General features: G+C 40.1%; 1 protein-coding gene across 1 annotated transcript in view; it reads left to right on the plus strand.

The window, feature by feature from the left end:
• The first annotated feature begins 4,027 nt into the window (after positions 1-4,027).
• PAXBP1 (PAX3 and PAX7 binding protein 1) overlaps positions 4,028-24,881 on the plus strand; it is a 32,826-nt gene continuing 11,972 nt past the window's right edge. The window contains exons 1-11 of the mRNA NM_001075689.3: positions 4,028-4,385; positions 5,925-6,053; positions 10,435-10,611; positions 12,156-12,377; positions 13,251-13,354; positions 13,910-14,127; positions 14,641-14,830; positions 18,422-18,545; positions 22,004-22,103; positions 22,190-22,305; positions 24,195-24,394. Of these exons, the coding sequence (NP_001069157.3) occupies positions 4,028-4,385; positions 5,925-6,053; positions 10,435-10,611; positions 12,156-12,377; positions 13,251-13,354; positions 13,910-14,127; positions 14,641-14,830; positions 18,422-18,545; positions 22,004-22,103; positions 22,190-22,305; positions 24,195-24,394 (1,938 nt within the window). The remainder of the gene's footprint in view (positions 4,386-5,924; positions 6,054-10,434; positions 10,612-12,155; positions 12,378-13,250; positions 13,355-13,909; positions 14,128-14,640; positions 14,831-18,421; positions 18,546-22,003; positions 22,104-22,189; positions 22,306-24,194; positions 24,395-24,881) is intronic.

Here is a 24,881-nt window from a genome sequence, read left to right on the forward strand (position 1 = left end):
AGGAACCGGAGACCAAACTGCCAACATCCGCTGGATCATCAAAAAAGCAAGAGAGTTCCAGAAAAAACATCTATTTCTGCTTTATTGACTATGCCAAAGCCTTTGACTGTATGGATTACAATAAACTGTGGAAAATTCTGAAAGAGATGGGAGTACCAGACCACCTGACCTGCCTCTTGAGAAATTTGTATGCAGATCAGGAAGCAACAGTTAGAACTGGACATGGAACAACAGACTGGTTCCAAATAGGAAAAGGAGTTCATCAAGGCTGTATATTGTCACCCTGCTTATTTAACTTATATGCAGAGTACATCATGAGAAACGCTGGGCTGGAAGAAGCACAAGCTGGAATCAAGATTGCCGGGAGAAATATCAATAACCTCAGATATGTAGATGACACCACCCTTATGGCAGAAAGTGAAGAGGAATTAAAAAGCCTCTTGATGAAGGTGAAAGAGGAGAGTGAAAAAGTTGGCTTAAAACTCAACATTCAGAAAACTAAGATCATGGCATCTGGTCCCATCACTTCATGGGAAATAGATGGGGAAACAGTGGAAACAGTGTCAGACTTTATTTTTTTGGGCTCCAAAATCACTGCAGGTGGTAACTGCAGCCATGAAATTAAAAGACGCTTACTCCTTGGAAGAAAAGTTATGACCAACCTAGATAGCATATTGAAAATCAGAGACATTACTTTGCCAACAAAGGTCATCTAGTCAAGGCTATGGTTTTTCCAGTGGTCATGTATGGATGTGAGAGTTGGACTGTGAAGAAAGCTGAGCACCAAAGAATTGATGCTTTTGAACTGTGGTGTTGGTCTTGAGAGTTCCTTGGACTGCAAGGAGACCCAACCAGTCCATTCTGAAGGAGATCAGCCCTGGGATTTTTTTGGAAGGAATGATGCTAAAGCTGAAACTCCAGTACTTTGGCCACCTCATGCAAAGAGTTGACTCATTGGAAAAGACTCTGATGCTGGGAGAGATTGGGGGCAGGAGGAGAAGGGGATGACAGAGGATGAGATGGATGGATGACATCACTGACTCGATGGACATGAGTCTGAGTGAACTCCGGGAGTTGGTGATGGACAGGGAGGCCTGGCGTGCTGCGATTCATGGGGTCACAAAGAGTCGGACACGACTGAGTGACTGAACTGAACTGAATGGTCTAGTGGCTTTCCCTACTTTCTTCAGTTTAAGTCTGAATTTGCAATAAGGAGCTCATGATCTGAGCCATAGTAAGCTCCCAGTCTTGGTTTTGCAGATTGTATAGAGCTTCTCCATCTTTGGCTACAAAGAATATAATTAATCTGGTTTTGGTACTCAGACGGTAAAAGCGTCTGCCTATAATGCAGGGGACCCGGGTTCGACCCCTGGGTCAGGAAGATCCCCTGGAGAAGGAAATGGCAACCCACTCCAGTACTCTTGCCTGGAAAATCCCATGGATGGAGGAGCCTGGTAGGCTGCAGTCCATGGGGTCTCGAAGAGTCGGACAGGACTGAGCGACTTCACTTTCACTTTCTATTGAGCATCTGATGATGTCCATGTGCAGAGTTGTCGCTTGTGTTGGAAAAGCGTGTTTGCTATGATCAGTGTGTTCTCTTGGCCTTTGCCCTGCTCCATTTTGTACTCCAAGGCCAAACTTGCCTGTTGCTCCAGGTATCTCTTGACTTCCTACTTTTGCATTCCAACCCCCTATGATGAAAAGGATCTCTTTTTGGTGTTAGTTCTAGAAGGTCTTGTAGGTCTTCATAGAAAGAATCAACTTCAGCTTCTTCAGCCTCAATGGTTGGGGTGCAGACTTGGATTACTGTGATACTGAATGGTTTGCCTTGGAAACGAACTGAGATCATTTTGTTGTTTCTGAAATTGCATCCAAGTACTACATTTCAGACTCTTCTACTGACCATGAGGGCTACTCCATTTCTTCTAAGGGATTTTTGCCCACAGTAATAAATATAATGGTGTGAATTAAATTCCTGTGATCCCACTAAAGACTGAGATAGATCCGCCTGTCAGCGTTGAAGAGCTCCTGCAGCGGTATGGGTTGGCAGTAGCCTGCCTGGGGGACAGGGTCACCGGCAGCAGCAATCCTGGGAGGCATGTATTGGCATAAGTCCTTTTTGAAGGTTGCCAGTAGTTCTACCATAGAGCCTGTAGACTCTAGTATTGAGTTGCATCAGGGCATAACTAACATAGCATAGATCCAAATATCAGCAGACAATTGGATTAAAGCTTTACTGAGCATGGCCCTAACCACCAGAGCAATACCCAGATTTTCCCACAACCAGTCTCTCCCACCAGGAAGCAAGAACTATAATCCCACACCCTCCAGAAAACCAGGATCACACAAAGCTAACCAAAATCATCACACAGATAACAGTCTTGTTCTCAAGGATGCTATCAGCCACCTGAGGGCCACCCAAGACTTGACAGCTCATGGTGGAGAGTTCTGAGAAAACAGTCCACTGGAGAAGGGGATGGCAAACCACTTCAGTATTCCTGCCTCGAAAACCCCATGAACAGTATGAAAAAACAAAAAAAAATATGACACTGAAGGATAAGCTCCCCAGGTCAGTAGGTGTCCAATAGGCTACTGTGGAAGAGCAGAGAAATAACTCCAAAAAGAATGAAGAGGCCGGGCCAAAGTGGAAATGTAGCTAAGTTGTGGATGTGTCTGGTGGTGAAAGTGAAGTCTGATACTGTAAAGAACAATATTGCAGAGGAAGCTATAATGTTAGGTCCATGAATCAAGGTAAATTAGGTTTAGTCAAGCAGGAGACGGTAAGAGTCAACACCAACATTTTAGGAATCAATGAACTAAAATGGACGGGAATGGGTGCATTTAATTGAGAAGTCTTCTGGAGGATCACAAAAAGTTCAACATTGCCAGCGAACTGGAAAGTGCCTAGAAATGGATGTGAATACCTCTTGTAACCTTTTCAATTTTGAAACAAGAAAATTCACATATAGGCACATAGGCGAAGGAGAAGGCCCTACATTCGGTGACACAGTGAGAAAGTAGGTGAACTCAACTTCAGAGTCAATGTGCCCTTGCCAGTTTAAAGGGTTACCTCTGTGACATGTCTGAAATGTGTCTCGCTACGTCGATTTTTTCCTACACTTGTTTCTGAAATCAGCCAAGTTGAGGAACGGCTAGCAAACCTGGCCTTCTTTTGAAAAAATCATGGACACTTTTGCTTTCATTGTAATAGAGGGAAAGGTGCTAAAAAAAAAAAAAAAAAAGGCCAAATAACATTTTATCCTATATGACACTCCGTCTTTTTGAAAGTGCTCTTAAATCATGAAGGTGTAGAAATATGACGTACTAATAAGGTTAGGCATATTAATACATCACGGCTCAGTAATCTGGCCTAGAGAATTCCATGGACTGTATAGTCCAAGGGGTCGCAGAGAGTCGGACACGACTGAGCGACCTTCATTTCACTTCACTCAATTCAGTCTCAAGAAAAAATATCGCACCCTTGGGATTCCACTTCCAGCTCCTCCCTACCTCCTCCCGTTCCACCTTGGATCTCCTCCTTCCCTCCCCACTACTTCTCCGCCTTTCCCCCGTCTCCTCCTTCACTATCTGCTCCTCCCAGCGCTTGTCGGGAGGTTTCCTCGCGTGACTACGTCATGAGGGAGACGCACTGCAGCACCCGGGGCTGACTCTTTCCTCTCGTCTCTATGATTCTCTTTGTGACCGGCCGGACGGCTCCGGACTCCCAGAGTTCCGTTCCAATAGTCCTCCGGGCCGACAGGGGGACGCCGCGGGTGGGGTCGGGATGGGGTGGGGAACAAAACAAAACTGACGTTCTCGCGAGAGGGGAGGAGTTCTCTCCAATCTTTGAGCGCGTGAGCGCCTGCGCGCTCCCCGCGGTGCGCGGTAGCTGGGAAAGGGAAACGAGGAGCCCGGCTGGACTCCCGGGGAGATCGCGCGTGCGCTGTCGCGAGCTCGGCGCTGCCGGGGCGGCTGAGTTGGGAGCCGGCTGGTGTGTGTGTGAGAGCGCCGTGCGGGACGCGGGGCAATGTTCCGAAAGGCCCGGCGGGTGAACGTGCGCAAGCGGAATGACTCGGAGGAGGAGGAGCGAGAGCGCGATGAGGAGCAGGAGCCCCCACCGTTGCTGCCGCCGCCGCCTGGCACCGGCGAGGAGCCTGGCCCCGGCGGCGGCGGAGGCGACAGGGCCCCCGCGGGCGAGTCCCTGCTGGGCCCGGGGCCGCCGCCGCCGCCGCCGCCGCCGGCCGCGCTGACCTCGGGGACAGAGGCCGGGGGCTGCCTCCCCGGCGGCTTGGAGCCCGGCAACGGGCTGAAGCCGCGCAAGAGGCCGCGCGAGAACAAAGAGGTGCCCCGGGCCAGCCTGCTCAGCTTCCAGGACGAGGACGAAGGTAAACCGCCGCGCCTCGGGGGGCCCCCCGGACCCCGGGATCTCTATCCTAGCTAGGCCTCCACCGCGGGTCCCTGCGTTCCCAGGACGCTCCCAGCCTCAGCATCCCCGCCCCCCGCCCCGGGAACCCAGTCGCTTCTTCCCGCCCCGACCCGCTGCACGTCTTCCCCCGCCTCCGGCCTTCTGCGCAGGCAGGGTGGTGGGGGGGGCGGTGGGGGGGATGTGTTCCCGCGCCGCCGCCGGCCTTCTCTTAACTACCGCCTCCTCCTCGCCGGCCTCCCGAGCATCTCCTGTCCCGAGGGGATGGGGACCTAAGATCAGTCATTCTGAGTTTTTTTTCACCTGGAAATTCAGTGTCTCCTTGTCCTGCCTCGTTCCTAGCCGCTGTGTTTTAGGGAGAACCAGACTGCTCTATTAGATGGCTCCCTGGACTGCCCTGGGCACGTTCTCCGGGCCTTCCGTAGGTCCCCGTGCCCACGCCTCTTGGTATGCTCGCCCTGGTCAGACATCCTTGAGTAGGAAGGGGCCAGACATCCTTGACCAGAAAGGCTTAGTGTGTCAAGAGGAGTGCTAGGTCTGGAAAGAGAAGCCTATAGTTGAAGCTCTGGTTCCGAGTCACTTTGGGCCAGCCCTTGGCGATCGCCGATCCTGTTTCCGATCCTCAGTTTCCCTGTAAAAGCAAATAGGGGTACAAATGTGCGACCTTAACTCGCATTAACATTTGGATGGTGAAAAGAGACGGTGTAATGGTAATTCAAGGCGGTTTATCCAATCTGGTGTGAGGGGCCAGGCTACAGTGGATTTAGATTTCTGATCGTAGATGAGCCTTCTATCATTTTACTTCCCCAATTGTTGAGTGTATGTTTGTATAATCCAGTTAAGTCTATGTTATGAAAAAAGAATTTAAGACTTTTGGAAATCTGACTTGCATCTTGATGCGCGATGTTTTCTTGTTTCCAGTAATAGGCAGTTTCTGAAGTTTGCCAGGAGTACAGTCACATTTTCGTTTTCGCTGATGTAGGGACAGCTTGGTAAAGTGTTTGCATTGACGTTTAAAGTTTTCAAATCAAAGATGATGGATACACCATCGAAATTTATTTTTGAAAAGTTGATTAGCTCTCAGCTTGGTCTTGAAATAACTGTGTCCGTGTGTGATGGGTTATAGAGTTACTCAGTCTTGACAGGTCTGTAAACTAGCACCTTTTGATTTTGGATATTTTATTTAAGATACCTTAAGAATTTGATAATTAGGTGCTTTTTTGAAGATCTCTTTTCCTCTCCTGAAATAAATGATTTAAGAAAGACAGTAGAACACAGAACTTTGTGCAGTTACATGTGTTATGCCTTTAAAAAGTCTCAGATTGGCATTTTATTCCAGATTATGAAGTTGATTCAGTTTTTAGAAGCCGATTACGGATTTTAAGTAATTTCAACTTGTGTAATGATTTGGAATGTTTGAGTATATTTAGAAGAATTCAAAAGTTAGAATGGAAAATATTGAATGAAAATAGTTGCTACAGATTTTGTTTATTTTTTAAAGAAAATGAAGAAGTTTTCAAAGTGAAGAAATCAAGTTACAGCAAAAAGATAGTAAAATTGCTTAAGAAAGAATATAAAGAAGATCTTGAAAAATCTAAGATTAAGACAGAACTCAACTCATCTGCCGACAGTAAGTACTAATTTGATTCTTTTGAAGTGACAAAATGAAACTCTCACAGGGATTGAATAGATTTGGTGTATATACAGTGAACTTGTTCGCTTGATTCTGTCATTGTCAAGGGCTCAAGTTGAGTAATGATGCAGTTTTATTTAATTCCAACATGACTGCATTGTGAATGCATTATTTAGAAAGACAGAACCATTGCCACTGGAATGTTTCTGCTGCAGTGACTAAATTCTTCCAGTTTTCTGACTAGTGTTCCAAGTGCTGTTGAACAGAGAGAGGTTTCCCACTTAAACCTGAGACACAGTTTGTTTTTGTTTGAAGGAGTACTGTGCAAATTCCTGTACTTGTATTCTGTACTTATATTTTGTAGAGACAAGTTTTGGGTTCCTTTGGTTTTATTTACACAGTCATTTTAATTCTTCGAGAATGTTTAGGAACCCCCTAAGTCTAATGTTGATAATGTTCCCATTTAGCAGCCTTATCAGATACATGAATGCTCACTCCTGGGTGTGTGGCACCTGCCTACATTGTACAAACCATCTCTTATGTCTTCTCACAGACTAAGTTAAACTTTTAAGCATTTATTTGTCCTTAGGAAAGTGGTTTCATGATAATATGCTGTGGTCTAGTTATTCTCACGCAAATGCTTTAGGGAGATCTTTTTATTTTGTGGAATTAAAGATAGAAATTATTATTGCCCAGTTCTCCACTATAGGCTTGATGTGGGAACGTATGTCATTATATCTCAAGTTTGCAATCTAATTTTGGAGACAACATCACTTCAGTGTATAACTGTATCCCGAATTTGGCAAAATGTCTAGTGAGTGACTTAAAGCTTAACTGCACTTTTCTTTTTAGAGATGGGTGAAGGAATGCTTCATAGATAAAGTGGAATTTGAAGCTGGATTTTTGATCTTTTAAATTGCAAAGAAAATAGGGGAGGTGTGGGCCTATTATTCAGAGACTTGCTGTTTTGGAAAAGAGCAAGTACATGTGACAGGCTGAATAGATGATGTGTGGGGGATGCAGAGGTTTAGGTGAAAGGTACGTTGTTGACAGATTGTGAAGGGTGTTTAGTATCTAGTATGAGGTTTAGAGTTGCCATTTCAGGGGCCTGCCAGGATGGTGACATGATAAATGCCTTTTGAAATCTTAACCAGGTGTTAGCATGCAGCATGGATTGGCACAGGAAACATTAGAGGCCTAAAGCAGTTTAAATGCAAGGGCCAGCTTTGATCCAGTAAGAGTGGGTTTAAAAAGGTCTCAGTTGAGCAAGACTGAGGCTTTTCCTGACTCAGTGGGAAATTGTAGGTGAATTTAAAATGTTTGCTGTGGGTGTGGGGAAAGGAATAGAAAAAGATTATTTAAGAAGTATTCCAAAGGAAGAATTGGTAGACGTAATGTATGCTTCAGCTATTGGATCTAAAAGAAATAGATTTGAGCTTTTGTGCCAGGTGACTGAGAGGATAATTATGTATGATATACAGAAATAGGGAATGCAGGTGGGAGGAGGAGTATTTTTAGGGGAACTGATTATTTTGGAGTCTAGGAAGCTGCTTCATTTTTTCCAGATCTCTTAAGAACCAACTGTGTATGATGAAATTGAAGAAGAAAGCTCAGGAAAAGTGAGAACTGAGAAAAGACCATTTACTGTTGGGTTTAAAAATTGAAGCATGTGCAAAGTTTATGTGGCCACCTTGTTTTCATATTAACTGATTTCCTACTTAGCAGATAACTCAATTAATATCCTCCCCAAAGGTAGAGGTCGCTGTTGCTGTTTCATTAATCAGCTCACAATCCCAAACTTTTCCTACCCCCAACCCTCCTTAGATAGGCAGAGGTGCATTAACTGGAAAACAAGGGTAGTATCAACTTAGAAAACCTACCTTCGGGATATTCCAAATTGATGAGTTCACCTTTGAACTTGAATTTGGGTAGAAATAGCCAGTGAATAGTTGGAGATGTAGATTTTGTTTTGGTGTTCATTGAGGTGATGATTGAAGCCAGGGGTAAATGGAATCGAGGCTGCAGCATAAAGGAAATATTCCTGAGGACCAAAGACTTCACCTGTAATAAGTGTACACATAGAGAGGATGGTTTACTCAAGAGATACAAAGAGTCATAAAGTCCAAAGGAGAACAGATAGGGAAGTTTCAAGATGATGAGTGTTGATGAGTGTCAGTTGTATGAAATAGTATCAGGAAGGTCAGGAAAAGGAAGGGCTGTTGGTGTGGTGGCTGGGTTTTGTGGGGAGCGGGGGAGGCATCTGGCAAAAGAGACTAATTTACTTGCCAAGCTCTGCCTGTTTAGGGGAAGGAACATGGTTTGCTAAATTGCTCAGTGATACTGTATCAGTTAGCTGTGGCTGCAGCCTCTGCTTTAGTTGGTGAGCTTGGAATGGGAGATATCAAAGACTGTTTGCCAAGGTCGAGACTGGCAAACTGGTGAGGAAGTGGGAGGTTGCAGGTCCACATGGCTGCTTTGGAACATTTGGCAGAGAGTAGATGGCAATAGCTAGAGAAATAGTTGGGATCATGTTGAAGTTCTTTTGCTAAAGAGAAGCCTGTGTCGCTTTGTAGACAGAATAGAGGAGATGGAGAACGTGCCCACAGTCAGAGGAGGATATTTGTGGCCTCAGGTTTCCTAAAGTAGCGAAGACATTGAGGCCCAAGAGGAGCCTCAGAAAAGGTTATTCAGCCTCTCTTTTTATAAAGCTGTCTGGAAGGATAATACAGGACTAACAAAAATTCACCTGTCACCATGTTCTGGACTTTGTATTTGCTCTGTCACAAGCAAATAACTTATGAACTTACTACAACACTGAGTCTGCAGGAATCATCTGGGCATACTGGATCAAGTAAACCTTTTCGCAATTCTGTTTGTCTGTTAAAAGCCATTGATTTAGTGTTAATTGAGAGCAAAAGCAAATGGGTAGTTCTTGACTCCCGGTATCTTTATGCATCTGATAAAGTGAGTTTTAAAATCAGCCTCAGAATGCACTTCAGAGGGAATCTGTGGCAATGAGGTAGAGTGGTGAATTAAAAAAATTTAAGAGATCTGAAGCAGAGTGACCTAAATCTTCTAAGTAAAGTTGTGGGGCAGGGGGTGAGGGGGGGTAGGATCTTATCTCCAGGATTCTTCTTTAGAGGAGTAGGAGATGTAGGAGATGGTTTGAGAACGTTCGAAGCAGTTTTGGGGAGGGGCACATGCTAGGGAAACAACAGAAGTGTATCTTTCATATTTAGAATGAACTTTTTGTTTCACTCTTTCATTATATTCTTGGTGCCTCGTATGTGCATTGCCAGGTTCAGTGATTGAGGGCGAAAAATGCCTGTTTTTCTGCATTTTGCCTGGGGTGGAAGGTGTAATAGGACTATATAGTTATAAGTAAAGTAAACCATTTGGTATAAACCTCTGTGACAGTGGTGCCCCCTGGAACCCTGTGGCAGGAAAGTAGTCTGAAGCTGGCCTCCGGAATGGCCTGCGGAAGAGAGAGCTCTCTTCTCTGTCCATGTGATGGGGTGTAGCGACTCCACAGCTGCCTTCCTGGTTTGCATGCGGTGGTTTTTAGTGCTAACTAGTTTCTAACTTGTCTCTGTGTCCCAGTTCCAGGTTGCCAGAAAAATCAGGTTTAGTCACAAATCCACTGTTCCAAACATTCAGTTGTGGCAACAGCCTCAGGGGTTTACACAATGTAACTGTGACTTTTGGGTCTCCACTCTTCAGATGATGGTTATAACCTAAGACAATATCCTATAAAGTGTTCATTACAGAGAAGTTTCTATCTTGTTCTTGATAGAAAGCTGCCTCAAATGGGCTTCCCTGGTGATTCAGACGTTAAAGAATCTGCAATGCAGGAGACCCAGGTTTGATCCCTGGATCCGGAAGATCCCCTGGAGAAGGAAATGGCAACCCACTCCAGTATTCTTGCCTGGAGAATCTCATGGATAGAGGAGCCTCGGGGGCTGTAGTCCATGGGGGTCTCACAGAGTTGGACATGACTGAGAGACTAACACAGATGGATTTAGAGTTTGATGAAATACTGACATATAAAGTGAATAATGCTCCCAAGAGGTGAGAACAGTTACCTATGAGAGTTGAGAGGAAGAAGTTAGTTTTGGTAAAGTGGTAAACTTTCAATAACGTTAACTAAAGGCAGGGATTGGGCAGGGCCATGCGTCCCTCTACCCTCTGTATTGTTTCTGCCTCCTGGCTGGCTACTGTGATCATGTCACATGTCAGAAGTTTGAGGATTTTTATAAACAATTAGAATAGTTGATGCTTTAATGAATTGAGCCTATAATTGCATTAGAAGTGCCTCCTTAATTTATGGATTTTGTTTTAGATATGTTGTATTATTTATTTATTTTTTCCAAAAATGTAGACGAACCACCTTTGGACAAAGCAGGTCATGTTAAGGACACCAGTCTAGAAGATGGAGTTATCATCAGTGAACACGGGGAAGATGAAATGGATATGGAAAGTGAGAAGGAAGAAGAAAAGCCAAAGGCTGGTGGAGCCTTTTCAAATGCTTTATCTTCTTTAAATGTTCTCCGTCCAGGTATGTACTTGCAGATGTTCCTCACAACCGAAGTGATCCCTCAGGAATGAGCCATCTGTAATGATGGTCGTTAAGGAAGGAGTTAGCTAAGTGGTGTTTCTTCCGACATCTGTTTGGAGCCAGGCTGTTTCCTTTTGCAAATACAGAAAGAAGGAGAACTAGAAAGTTCTCAAGTTCATTCTCAGACAGGTAGTTTTATTATCAAAACAAATGAGGGGTTCAGGTAAATGGATAAATAGTACAAAAGTCCTTTTTTTAAAAATGTATTTCAGATTAAGATTTTAACTTTTTCAAGAACTGCTACCAAAAGCAAAACTGCTGCTAGCTTTATATTCAGGGTTTTTTTTTACATTTTAATGGAAATAGTTTGCAGATCTATTCACTGGCTAATCAGCTTTTGAATAAATACTTAGTCACCAGATTTAAATTATGAAGAGTAAGCATTTAACTCATTATAAAATTTAAAAATGCTTACTCTGTGGGAACGCCTTAGAGCTTTCACTGCTGTGACCAAGGTTTGATCACTGGTCTGAAAACTTCCACAAGCCGTGCAACACAGCCAAGAAACTGATAATAATTTTTTTAAAAAGTCAAAATGTTTGCTCTGGGTTTGTAAAGTTGTGAAAAATTACATACATAGATCTAATAGCATTCTGATTGGTACAGTCTTTATGGGAAGCTGTTTGACATTATGAATCAGGAGATTTCAGATGTGCTTACTTTTTGACCTGTAATTCCATAGCTATAAATGTATCTGATGGAAATAATGTTTTTATTGTAGCATTAACTGCAATGAGAAACATTTAGAAAAAATGTTTAGTAAGAGAGGAATAGTTTAGTAAGTTAAGTTACGGTGCATTTACATGATGAGATATCCCATAGCTACTTAAATAACAAATTAGAAAAGTAGCAAGGCGTTAATTTTTACTGTAGGTAAAAGTGTTAATTTGATTATGTAGTAGATTATGCTTTATCTATTGAATGTTGTAAACCACTAAAAATTGTTTATGCAAAGCAACATGGAAAAGCTTATATTTTAATATGAAGAAAAATTAGACACAGGATTATATATTCAATGTGTTTTCTGGTGACCTGAAAACTATTTGCAGGTGAAATACACTCTAAATTGAACAGTGTGTTTTAGGTTGTAAGAGTGCAGATCCCTTTTTTGTTTTTGTTCTCCAGTTTAGTAATCAATATGACTTGATTACTTTTGTTTAGTTCTTAAAAATGAAAAATAAAAACCATTAAAATAAAACTGTTTTCATGAATTTTCCCCTCCCTGCCTTCCTGTATATATTGCCATTGTATATATTTTGTTTCCTTAGCTTCTTTCAGTTTCTGTTTAAACTAAGTTAAAAAAATAAATCAGTCGTACAGCAGGCAGAGTTTGGGGAGAGGAGCGGGGATGCCAGCAAGGGATGTTAGAACATCATTTATGCACGGCTGTCTTGGAGAGATTCTTTTATCTTTCATAGTTTCAAGAAAATAGAACCTTTCTTCCTAATATGGCATGGGTTCTAATCCTTACTGTTTGTTTCCAGGAGAAATTCCAGATGCAGCTTTTATACATGCGGCAAGGAAAAAGCGTCAGATGGCCCGGGAATTGGGAGATTTCACTCCTCATGATAGTGAGCCTGGGAAAGGCCGCCTTGTTAGAGAAGATGAGAACGATGCCAGCGATGATGAAGATGATGATGAGAAACGCCGCATAGTTTTTTCTGTGAAAGAAAAGTCACAGAGACAGAAAATTGCAGAGGAAATAGGTAACTTTATTTAGTGCAGTAGTAAGCCTGTTGTTACTAAATTTTATTTGATACTACAATCAAGTAAAATGTATCACCTTTATTTAAACTATGTTTAATGTTGAAGATTCCCTCATAGCTCAGTTGGCAAAGAACTTGCCTGCAATGCAGGAGAGCCTGGTTCGATTCCTGGGTCAGGAAGATTCCCCTGGGGAAGGGATAGGCCACCCACTCCAGTATTCTTGGGCTTCCCTGGTGGCTCAGCTGGTAAAGGATCCATCTGCAATGCAGGAGACCTGAGTTCAGTCCCTGGGTTGGGACGACGATACCTTGGAGAAGGGAAAGGCCACCCACTCCAGTATTCTACCCTGGAGAATTCCATGGCTCATGGGGTTGCAAAGTGTCGGAGATGACTGAGCGACTTTCACTTCACTTTCAATGTTGGAGAACTGTTCTTGCTTGGATATTAAGTGTCTTACTGGAATTTGGGGGGAAGTGTAGCATGATTTTGATAGCTAATGTTTACTGAGGACTGTGTGACGGGTATTGTGCTAAGCACCCAACATGTTATAAATAGATTTAATTGTCTCTTCATTCTGAGGAGGCATTAGGTTTCATTCTTCTCTTTGTTGAATTGATGTCAAACTAACAGAGGTTAGGAAGCCTGTTTAAGGTTTTAACTGTTAAATTGATACTGCCTCTTGCTTAAGGAATAACTGTGTATTAAGACAAGTAAAGCAAAAGAGTCAGATATGAGACAGATCATAACAGACACTTTAATTTTAGTAAAGTTGAGTTCATGCCAATATTCTTGCTTGATTTTGTGAAATATCAGGGTAGCATCTGTTCCCTTGCTGCTTTTTGGACTTATTTTCTCCCTGCTTATGGCCATAGGTATCGAGGGGAGTGATGATGACGCTCTGGTAACTGGGGAGCAGGATGAAGAGCTCAGCCGATGGGAACAGGAGCAGATAAGGAAAGGAATCAATATCCCGCAGGTGAGAGCTAAACAGCTAAGCTTCAAACCTGAAAAAGTGAATTAAGATTTCTAGCCTGTTTTATTGAAATGAAAAAACATATTGCCAAAAAAAAAAAGCTGTCCACTGTATAGATTAAATGTTTCTTTCTTGCACAACTGTTTTTTTCCTGACTTTAAAAATTATTTTGTAGAAGATGGATTTCTTAGTAGTGCAAAAATCTTTAACTGTAGATGAAAAATATCTTCCAAAGTAGTTATAACAACTTGTTCTATAGAAGTAAGTAGTTCAATGGAAATGTCATACAAAGTTTCTGTTAGTGTTTTGACACAATTTAACGTCCCTACTAACTCAAAATCTCTTCATTATTGTTTTCCTGAAAGTTATTGGAAATGAATCCAGTAATCCCATAAGAGAAATTTCATCCAGCCCTACTTTTGATTTTGAGAAGCTCTGCAATTACTTACTTTAATTACATACTGTTTAAAAAAAATGGGTTTATTATTTTCTGTTAGTTTTTTGTTCTTTTTGTAGTTTTAGCTACTGGTTTTAATATATATCCCATTTCTCATCTAGGTTCAAGCAAGTCAGCCCACAGAAGTGAACATGTACTACCAGAACACCTACCAGACAATGCCTTATGGTTCATCCTATGGCATTCCGTATAGTTATTCAGCCTATGGATCATCCGATGCCAAATCTCAAAAAACAGATAATACAGTCCCTTTCAAAACTCCCAGTAATGAGATGACTCCCGTTACTATTGATTTGGTAAAGAAACAGCTTAAAGACAGGTAGGGCAGATCAACTTCTTAAAGACCTGTCTTCTAGCTTTCCATTCCCTCAGGCAACATGTAGTCTGGGGTAGCAGATACAGAATATCGGCAAAGAAGATTGACTGGCCTATCTTCAAAATCTAACCAGAAGATGACTTCATACTTTGTTCTGCTACCTACTTGGATTCCTTCTGTGGAAGCCTCGAAGTTTTTTTTTTAAATACCACTCCATGATCTGGTTGAAGACAATTCTCAGTTTTCTCCTCTTGGACTCTGAAAAAAGTGTAGTCAGGATATGGGGGGAAAGGCAAAACAGTGAGATTTTGGTTAGCCCACCAAATAACTTTATATAAGAAGTCTGTAGACTGCCATTTTCTTGAGCAAAACAGGAGTACAGATGAAAAGATCTACTCCAAGCATTTTTATATTCTAATAGCGGAACGAAATGCATTATTATAAATATTGCAAGTGTCCTGACAGCATAGACTTCCAGATGTAAATGTGTGATATTTATCCTTTTCTGTTCTTAAGGTTGGACTCCATGAAAGAACTGCACAAAACAAACCGACAGCAGCACGAGAAACACCTGCAAAGCCGCGCGGACTCCACCAGGGCCATTGAGAGATTAGAAGGGTCTTCTGGGGGTATTGGTGAACGGTATAAATTTTTGCAAGAAATGCGAGGGTATGTCCAAGACTTGCTTGAGTGTTTCAGTGAAAAGGTAAGAATGCAAAAATATTAATCTCTTTGAATAAGGCAAAACCTAGGGAGGTCTAGATTTCTGTATTTCTCAGAGAATATCCACTGACTTTAGCTTTAGAAGTGATGAAAAGTCATGCTTCATTTTCTCCACTTCATTAGCAGCATTCTGTCTTGGGGGCAATTTAGTTAGTGCCTTTGTTGAAAACTAAAAAGATAAATCAAAGCACATTTAAAGACTTTGGCAGATCCTGCCATAACTTAATGATGGATTACCAGCCTGTCCTGGGTTATTAGAATATAAGGGACTCACTGATGAAATTTTCTTTCTTATGGTTCAGATCTAAACTTATCTTTAAACTGTTTGTATAGGTAATTCCAAATATGTATAGCATAAAGTTGTAAAATTTTATTAGTTTTTATTTTTTACCCTAGATAAAGTTGATTGCCATTGCTAGTACTAGTTTTCATCTGAATAAGCCTGTGCTTTATCCATTTCAAAAACCATTCATTGACCATAATTTGTTTTAAGGTCTCATTTCCGAGTTTTTTTCTTTTTGGTATGATAGTCAATTGGCAGTTATTTGCGTTCTGTTGTACCATTTGTTTGCATTTTTTGTTACCTGCACACACAATTCTCTTTCAAGCAACTTTTAATTGATTTTTCTTTAAGACAGATCTATTGTTTGATGCACTGGTTAAAAAAGGCATTCGTGGACTTCACAGCCTTGTCTTTAAAAAGAATTAAACTCATAGTACTTTTGAGTATCCTGTCTCTAAACTTTCATGGGATACAGGATTAGAAGGCACATTCTCTCTTATCCTTGGCCATATGAATTAGCATAGGATTTGTAGGCATATAGTATGTTTAAATGAGTATTTTAACTTTTTATTATCTCTTGATCAGTATCTTAAGGCCAAAGACTGGCTAAAGAACGGTGCCAAACTGTGTCTTCCTAATGAGTCTTAGTGATTCCAGCCAGTCTGGTCAGATCCATGAAGTCTTCTCTGGATGATTTGTGTTCTTGTCCTGATCATCTGATTTCTGGAGAAGCAGCTACATTCTGGGCTGTAATTGCCCGTGTGGCAGGTCTGTGGCTTAGGGTGATAAGTACCAGGGTGAGAAGGAAACATAAGTTCGACTGTGTGCAGAGGAGCTGAGTTAAGCGGGAAAGTGGACAGAAATGTCAGAGCTGGCGGTGTGTCCTACTGACAAAGCCCTTGTGAACCCAGGGGGCATGGTGGTGGGAGCTGGCCCAGTAAGCTTTTGTGACTAGAGAAAGGATCTTTGTCTTAAACCATACTTTGTAAGTAAAATTTGTCCCTGTGGAGTTTTTCTTGGAAATATCTTGGTCTTTGCTTTGCAACTTAATTGAGTAAACTTAAACACTGTGATTGCAAACTGAGCTCTTAAAAAATATTGACAGTAATACGATCAACTAGATTGTACCACTCTTGAGTTAGAGACTAGTAGAATATCTAGTTCATATTGTTTTCAGTTGCTTATTATCTTGAAAACATTTAGTAGTATGCTTTCTCTCTCCTGGTTACTCTGTTCCTAGGGAAGTATACCTCAGACTATGCTGAGGTTTTTACAGAGTCACTTAGGTACATGTTTTTGAAGCAGATCTTAAACCATATCTGTTATATAGTGGCTACATTTTAATTAAAAGAGAAGTAGGTAATTCCCTTTTGAAGATAACTTTATTTCGTTTTGACATTTCCATATCCATTTGATTTTACGGAGCCTGCTGCTGAGTTAATAATGTCATAAATTGTCATTCTGGAAATACTGTGTCAGGGTAAGACCATAAAAAGATAAGCTTTCTTTTGTTTTTTTCTCTTTCATTATAAAGGTTTAAGTGATTTCAAGCTTAGATTTTTATTTTTGCAGATTATTTTAACTTTCCATTGTTTTGTTTTCCTGGAGTCGTCTTCCTTCTTGTGTTCTTTGCCTTAAATTTGGTCTTGAAATAATGGTAGTCAGTAGCAGTTTTGAGTTTGGAGAGGGTAAAGAAATTGTCACGGTGCACTCTTGTAATAAATCATAAATCAATATTGTTAAGAAACATGAAAGAGAGGTGAAAATGTGCTTTAGGACTTTTATTCTCAGAATTTTCTCAGGGCTTTGTTAAAAGGCATTTTAATTACCTAAACAAAAATTACATTATCAGAATTTTAACTGTAAATTGGATAATTAAGGCTCTGCCTGATGCAGCCTCAGGCATCTAGCTCTTGGCAGTAAGAAGAGTGTTAATAGCCTCCAGGACTAAAGGAGTGCATGCAGGCACATAGGTTCATTCGTCCTTAGTCCTGTATGGTTTGCAAAAAAATGAGGGGTGGGTGAGTGTAAGTCACAACAATATGGCAATAATTGCTTGGAAAATGGATTATGCTTAATCTTCAAGTTAGAGTCTGTGGGCTCAGCTGATATCATCAAGGTCTGGGGATGCTGCTGCCCATGGTGTAGCATATGAAAGAATGAAATAACTGCATCAGTTTGACCTTTCTGTGAACATTTGTTGCTTTTGCAATGGAATCATTCAAGTGTATGAAATTGCTTTTATTCCACCTGCTTCTTTTTATTTTCCATTTGCAGTCTGTTCAGTTCAGGAAGCTGCTATAACACTTGGTGCCAGTGTTGCCCAACTCTAAATAGTGTGTTTTTTTATTCGCACTAACCATCAGGAAACTAGAATTTCTGGTTTCCTCAGGTATGTCTAGTGGTTGTTAGTGTTTTGTGAAAGTTTCATAGCATTTGATTATATAGCATAAGGTATTTATAAAAAGAGAATGTTTTCTGGTTTTTCCTTTTAAGTTAGGTCTCATTCCATAAGCTTTTTGTATTCTGTATGAACCAATTGAATGTTTAGCTGTGGCTGTTAACCTGGAAAAATCTGTTGACTTTGTAAAGCAACAATTTATGCAAGCAATTTTATTTAAAAATATGGAAAAAATTAAATATTTGATGGGAACAGAAGAACTTTCTGAGTTTCAAATAGATTGATTTTTAGACAGGTTAATGATAGCTAGAAATTTTATTCACTTTATTAATATAAATGAATGCAGTTCACATTTTAAATGTGTAATAAAGCCACAAAGTAGTATAACATTACTGTAAAGTACTTGGTCCTTGTGAACGATAGAGCAATTGAAATGTCCAAAATTGGGCAGTTAGCAAACTCTTTACCTACTCAGAGCCGTTTTTTTGGTCTTACACAGCAATATTAGTTTATTTTAAGCTACAAAAATTGCAAGGTAGATCATGCTGCTAGAACACTAAAAATGGATTCACGTACTTTAAAAGAAAAGCACTAAAATTTCTGACATTTCTTTACTCACTCTCTTTACTATTGTTAAAGTGTTTAAGTTTCCTAACTAAACTCTTGCTCCAACAACTAGGCACTGGACATTATAGTTCCATATACGGAATAAAAGAAGAAGTGTTACTTCCCAGACGTCGTAGAACTGAAGTACTATTTGTATTTCATTGGAAATTCATGATTATTCTGTCCAGAGGGTACTCCTTCAGAAATCCGGAAATAATATGGAACCCTCAAATAAATAAGCATCTGAGGAGTTTGGTGTTACGGAGTGTGTTGTATTTTTACAGGTGCCACTGATTAATGAACTTGAATCAGCAATACATCAGCTGTACAAACAGCGAGCTTCCCGCCTTGTCCAAAGACGACAAGATGATATTAAAGATGAATCTTCGGAGTTTTCAAGCCATTCAAGTCAGTCCATCTTGAAGGTTTTTATTATTCATTAAACAACCTTGTTTACTTAGTACATCCTAATTGAAACGTAGACATCTCAGGGCATTTTTTTTTTTTTTAAAGAAACAAATTTCCTTGCTCTTATGTCAGGTAGATCTAAAATTATTAATGGCATGTGCTTGGATTGTGTTTAAGAAAATATAGCTTCACAAAGGAGTGCAAATCATGTACTAATATTCTGTCTTATTCTTCTTTGGGCATATTTTTTCATTCTTCAAAGTATAGTAAGGACATCATCAGTATTTTATCTTAAAACCAGTATCTACTTGTCCCTAAGTGATATTTTTTCCCCCATTTTAACATCAATACAAACGCTAACACAAATGCTGTTGTTGATCATAAGGTTTTGAGTTAGGGATTGGGAAATTTTGGATGGGAGAGAGGGTTTTATTACATAACAAATGATACAATTGCAAGATTAGGGGAGTTTTGAGCTTCACCCCTTGCATAAAGCAAAATTTTTTGTATTGAAATTTTTTTTTTTTTTTCCTGTTTTGCCTTATATAACTAGGTTTTTTATTTTTGGGGTTTTTTTTAGTAAGTCAGTTGATGCCAACACTTCTTGAAATTAGAGTCTAAAAATCTGGAAATTTTAAATTTATATTCCTTTCATTGTGATGTGGGTTATGGAAAACCAAAATGAATTAGAAACCTCTTAATAAGAGTTTAGCTGAAACTCTTTAACCAGACATATTAAAAAACATTTTAATTCCACTTTTTCATTGCCCTCTATATTCTTGAGTACTGTAATAGGAATTTTCCTATGTTGGATTTCTCCTGGCTTTTTTTGTCATCTCTTTGGTCCCTGTGTCAGCAGTTCTTAAATGGATGTATACATCAGAATTACCCATGATATTAATTTAAAATGCAGATTTCTTGGTCCTGTCTCCAGAAATTCTTGCCAGGTCTTGGATCGTGTCCAGTAGTCTGCATGTTAAACAGCCACTCCAGGTGTTCCAAGTGCAAAGTGCCCTGTTCTCATTCTTTCTGAAAACAATGCTTTGTCATATAGTGTGTCCTCTAAATTAGAGAGACATTGAATCCCTGGAAAGCATTCTCCTGTGTGCCGAGTGGGTTTTGGAGCATCATAAAGAGACGGTGACATGGCCCTCAGATGAGTCAGACTCAGTGTAAGCCATGTGAATGGCTTTGACCTTCTGTTTTTGCCATACACATTTAAATTTGGATTAGTGCCATTTGGGGCACCTAAATAACTAATGCATGCCTCTCAAATCACTTTTGATCCAGACAGAACCAGATTTCTGGGGCAGATTACAGGTAATCATTATATCTATGATGGGAAGTAATTTCCTTTTAAGTTAAATGGTTGTGTGAGCTGTGCATTTCATCAAATACCTTTTCCTAGCTATAATCTGTTCTTTATAATTTGGAGGTATTTACTTACATGGGATTCAGAGTAAGGGTTGAATGATGGGTGTTAATTATCAATAGATTGACAGTTGGAAAGAAATGAAAGGTAATGAGAAAGTGAAAAGTATTGTCCTAAAGGGAGTATTCATTATTGCCAAAGATTTGAGGAAGATTGCATGGGATACTGAATTATCGATTTCTTTTTCTGATATCTTTTTTTTAAAGAAACAAAAATACAGCCTGAAATTCTTCTGTTTAGATTTGCAAGTGCTTTACCACAGTTACTGCATATAGTTCTTACAGAAAGAAGGAAGCTATCAGTTGAGTTGTCTGCTCTGTCTCTTTCAATATATATTTTAAAAAGTCTCTACATATAAACATTTTAAGTATTATACTAAGTTAACATAATTTTCTTTAGAGTACTTCTTTAATGATGGCTGCCTCTTAAAGAGGCAGGAATCATTTCTGTAGTTTGAGACTTTTTAGCTAATTTATCTGTGATATGTAGTGGAGTCCCAGTTGAGGTAAAGCCGGGGCATCTTGTTTATTAAGCAGTAAAAGAGTCAACTTTTTTTTTAATTTATTTATTTTAATTAGAGGCTAATTACAATATTGTATTGGTTTTGCCATACATCAGCATGAATCCGCCACGGGTGTACACAGAAGAAGTAGGATCTAGGGTAGTTAGGATACACTGAAGTAGACACCAGCGCTTTTTTTGGTTTTATTTTCCCTGTTGCTGTGCCACGTCTTTGGTATCGGGAAAAAACTTCAGTTGATGTCTTTCATTTTTCACATCATTCCGCCCCCCTACCCCCCACACACCCTCTGGGGTTTTTGCTTCCCATTACTATCCTGCGTATTACAGGATGTCTCCATAGTGTCGAACTTGAATGTAGAAATAGAGCATCACAGAGAGATGTTTCCCCCATTTCTGCTTCTACCCTAGGCAAGAGAGTCTCCAGGATTCTTCTCTGGACAAAGAGAGTGGGTCCAGAGAAAAGACCATGAGACACTATTATCTGGGGGCCCCAAGAAAAGGTTGACTTTTACCCAGTGATCTGATGGAGACGCCTCTGTTAGACAGCTCCCACCTGCATCCACGAAATTTCCAGTCTCATTCCTGTGTAGTTAATGATCATCGGAGACCAACACAAGCAGTAGGACCAAAGAGACTGAGGACACACATGCAGGTGGCAGGAGAAAATTTAAAACATAATTGCTGTCCTTGGGAGATGGCAGAAGAGACCCTACATGTAGCACAAGTAGAAGACGCTATAAAAAAGAAATATTCTAAGAAGAATAGCCATACCTTGGAAACTAAAAAATGGTAACTGATATATAAATATAAATAGGAATGTCGAAAGCTAAGTTAGAAAATTTGTCTTAGAAATTAAAAAGAGAGAGAGATGGAAAAAGGGAAAAAAAGAAATAAGGGAATTGTGCTTTGAAAGTAGCGGTTGAGAAAGCACAACTTGGTCCTATTCAGATAGGATTTTTAGTCTATATTGTTGATTCTGCCCTTGTTTTTTAAAATAGTAATAGAGAATAAATTTCTGCAAAGAAAAATTAGAACAAAATAGAATAAATCATTAAATTACTACAACAAAGATGTTTTTTCATACTTCCTACTTAGCAATCACTCTTTGCTGTCATTTCATATCATTCAACAATATGATGCTTAAGTTCATTCCTAAAAAAGTAATGTATTATTTTTCCCTTTACACAAATAACTTAGGTTTTTAACTTACTTTGTCATCATGATAGCATAAACTGGTTTTGTTACTTAGACATAAGAACAGGGATTCAGCCAGTTTGCATTGGGGTAGTGTTGTCAGACTCTCTATTTCTCTGCTCCTTTTTGTGGAAACATGGATTAATATTGAGATTTGCTCTAAATTAGCAAACTATCTGGTTTATCAGTTATTGCAGAATCCCACTGTTGAGATTAGAAAGCAGTCTGTCATTATGGCTTATTCTGTGCAAACTCTTTCCTCAAGATTGTTGGAGGAAGGCTTTTAATTTTAACCATTGTTGTTTTCCAGATAAAGCTCTGATGGCACCAAATCTTGACTCCTTTGGACGAGATCGGGCACTGTATCAAGAACATGCCAAACGTCGGATTGCAGAACGGGAGGCCAGGAGGTAATCTCCAGATGCTTGCTGTTGGTCGGATTGTGAAGGGAGGAGTCTCCTTTACCTGGTTTGGAAACTCACTGCTTGTTATTTAGGACTCGTCGTAGACAAGCCAGAGAGCAGACTGGTAAGATGGCAGATCACCTTGAAGGCCTTTCCAGTGATGATGAAGAAACTTCTACGGATATCACAAATTTCAATCTGGAAAAAGGTTAGACTTTTATTTGGAAGTGAAATTCATTGTCATTGTGCTTTCTGCTTGGCTGTAGTTGTTACCCTGAAATAATGTGAGGTTTTGTGGCCTTTGCTTTAGAACTTGGCACTTGTTGCTTGCTTGCACCTGTTTTTACCTGTTTTTATTACTGAATAGCGTGATGAATTCTCGCAATTAGTGGTAACACTTTGTTGTGGGGTTTACTTAGTTACTTGCATTATAAATAATATTACTCTTCAGAATCGTAGAATTTTAAAAGTGACAGGAGAATGTTTCAGATCCCAAGGGCCACCCTAATGCAGCCTGTCTGGTCTAGAAAGGTAAAGGTTGGCAGTAGGGAGCCCTTCTCAGCCCCAAAGGGAGTTCCTGATTTGGGGAGTCCTGAATCATTCAACCACGGGGAATAGTTCGCACTGTTACATGAAGGCGTTTCCAGAAGGAACCCCAAGTAAAAGTCTTTATTTCCCACCATTGGCTGCAGTTATCTGTCATTTATTAACTTTGGAACATAGTTGGAGAAGCTTATTTTGTTTCTCCCGCTTTTTTATAGTGAACATTTCTAAACATACAGGAAATTGGAAAGAATAGCACAGTGATCACTGTCTACCTGTCACCCAAATCCAGCAGTTCTTTCCATCAGTTGGCCAAGTTTGTTTCGGATATGTGTGTTTCGCTGAACCATTTGAAATTAACTTACAGACATCATGGCACTTGCCTCTAAAAACTTTAACATATTTAATGTCTCCCCCCTGAAAAAGGATGCTTTTCTACCTTATTGTAACACTATTACCACCCTTGAGAAAAATTAACTGAAACTTCTTAGTATCATATCTGTATTCAGTACTTCCCAAATTCTCAGGACTGTTTTTGTGGGGTGCTCTGTGTTTTCCAAACCTGGATCCACACAAGGCTTCTGCATTGCACTTGATCATTGCACCTTTTTAATCTAGAATTAATGAATATCATGAGTACCTTATAATACACACACTCCTACTATTTGTTCAAGGCATTTGCTTTCTGAAGGCCATTTGTCTTATAAAATGTCCTACATTCTAAATTTGTTTCCCCGTGGTATTAACTTGTTCCTCCAGTCACTGTATTTCTTGTAAACTGGAATTTAAGTCTGGAGTCTTAATTAGATTCAGGTTAAACCTTTTTGGTGAGAATACTTCATACAAGATGCTCTTTCTTAATATATAATAGTAGATGGCAAATGTTAGGCTGCCTTCTATCAGTAGTGTTTAGGTGGATCTTAAGAAGTAGATTGTCATGACTAGGTCTCTTCATTATAAAGAGTCCACTGTTCAGAGTCATATAGAGCATCAAATAACTTCACTCAAAGATCCTAGCATCCATTGCAGATTCTTATCTGTTAGTTATTGTAGTCACCAAGCAACTTTGGAAGAACAGATATGATTGGTTATTGATGATCACGCACATCTGTTATTTAAATGGTGATCTGTGGGCTGAAGAGCTGGATACAGAGTTTGTATTTTATGCAATTACTCACACTTACTGTTCCATGGTAACTGAAATTTGAACTGAGTTTTGGGGAACGGGTGTTATTTAGACTATGGTAGCAGATAATGGTACATATTAGAACTATGCAGAATGGCACCTGCCTGCACTGTAGTTTGTGTGATAGACATTTGGAGGCTAAGTTTATCTCTGTTTCCTTTCCTTTAAGTTTCAGTTGATAATTCATTTCAGTCGCTCAGTCTTGTCCAACTTTTTGTGACCCCATGGACCGTTCCTTTGTTAATGAGCCTATCTTATTACTTACTCAGGCTACAGAGAAAATGCTGAAAATAATTGAACTGCGTTTTTTCTACTGCATACTAAGTTAACATTTCTCTGTGGGGTTTCTTTGTTTTTGTTGGTTTTAGATCGCATTTCAAAAGAGTCTAGCAAAGTTTTTGAAGATGTCCTTGAAAGTTTCTATTCAATCGATTGTATTAAATCCCAGTTTGAAGCCTGGCGTTCAAAATACTACACATCCTATAAGCATGCCTACATCGGCCTTTGTTTGCCAAAGCTGCTCAACCCCCTCATAAGGCTGCAGCTTCTCACCTGGACTCCGCTTGAGGTGAGTGTCTTCTCTCACTGTTGGAAAGCAGGATACCATGATGCTTGGGGAAGAGATGAAGCTTGAATAAAGTATTTTTCCCAGGAGGTACCTCATGCTCAGGGCTATAAGTGATACAGAGTATCACTGGGTGTAATCTTACCAATCTTTCCTTTTATGTTCTGTCCCTTTTTAAGAGCACCATCTATTGCTTCTCAATTTGTATACAGTATCTTTCTCAACTAAAATTACAAGTGTTGACATGGAAATAGGAACATGAATGAATAAGAACTTGGTCCTTTGATCCCAGAAAACTGTAGAACGTCATGGGAAAGCTCAGTGAAGAAGATGTGAAGTGGGGCCCTAAACTAAGTCAGTAGTGATGGAAATCAGGAGGATGAGATTTAAGAGGTGCAATCAGTAGAAACTGTTTGCCTGTTACCTAAGGGAGGTAATTGTCTAGGTAATTGTTGAATTGTCTATGTACATCTAGTGGTCATGTTTTAGA

This window comes from Bos taurus, chromosome 1, assembly GCF_002263795.3.
Source record: "Bos taurus isolate L1 Dominette 01449 registration number 42190680 breed Hereford chromosome 1, ARS-UCD2.0, whole genome shotgun sequence".
In the NCBI taxonomy this organism is placed as follows: Eukaryota; Metazoa; Chordata; class Mammalia; order Artiodactyla; family Bovidae; genus Bos; species Bos taurus.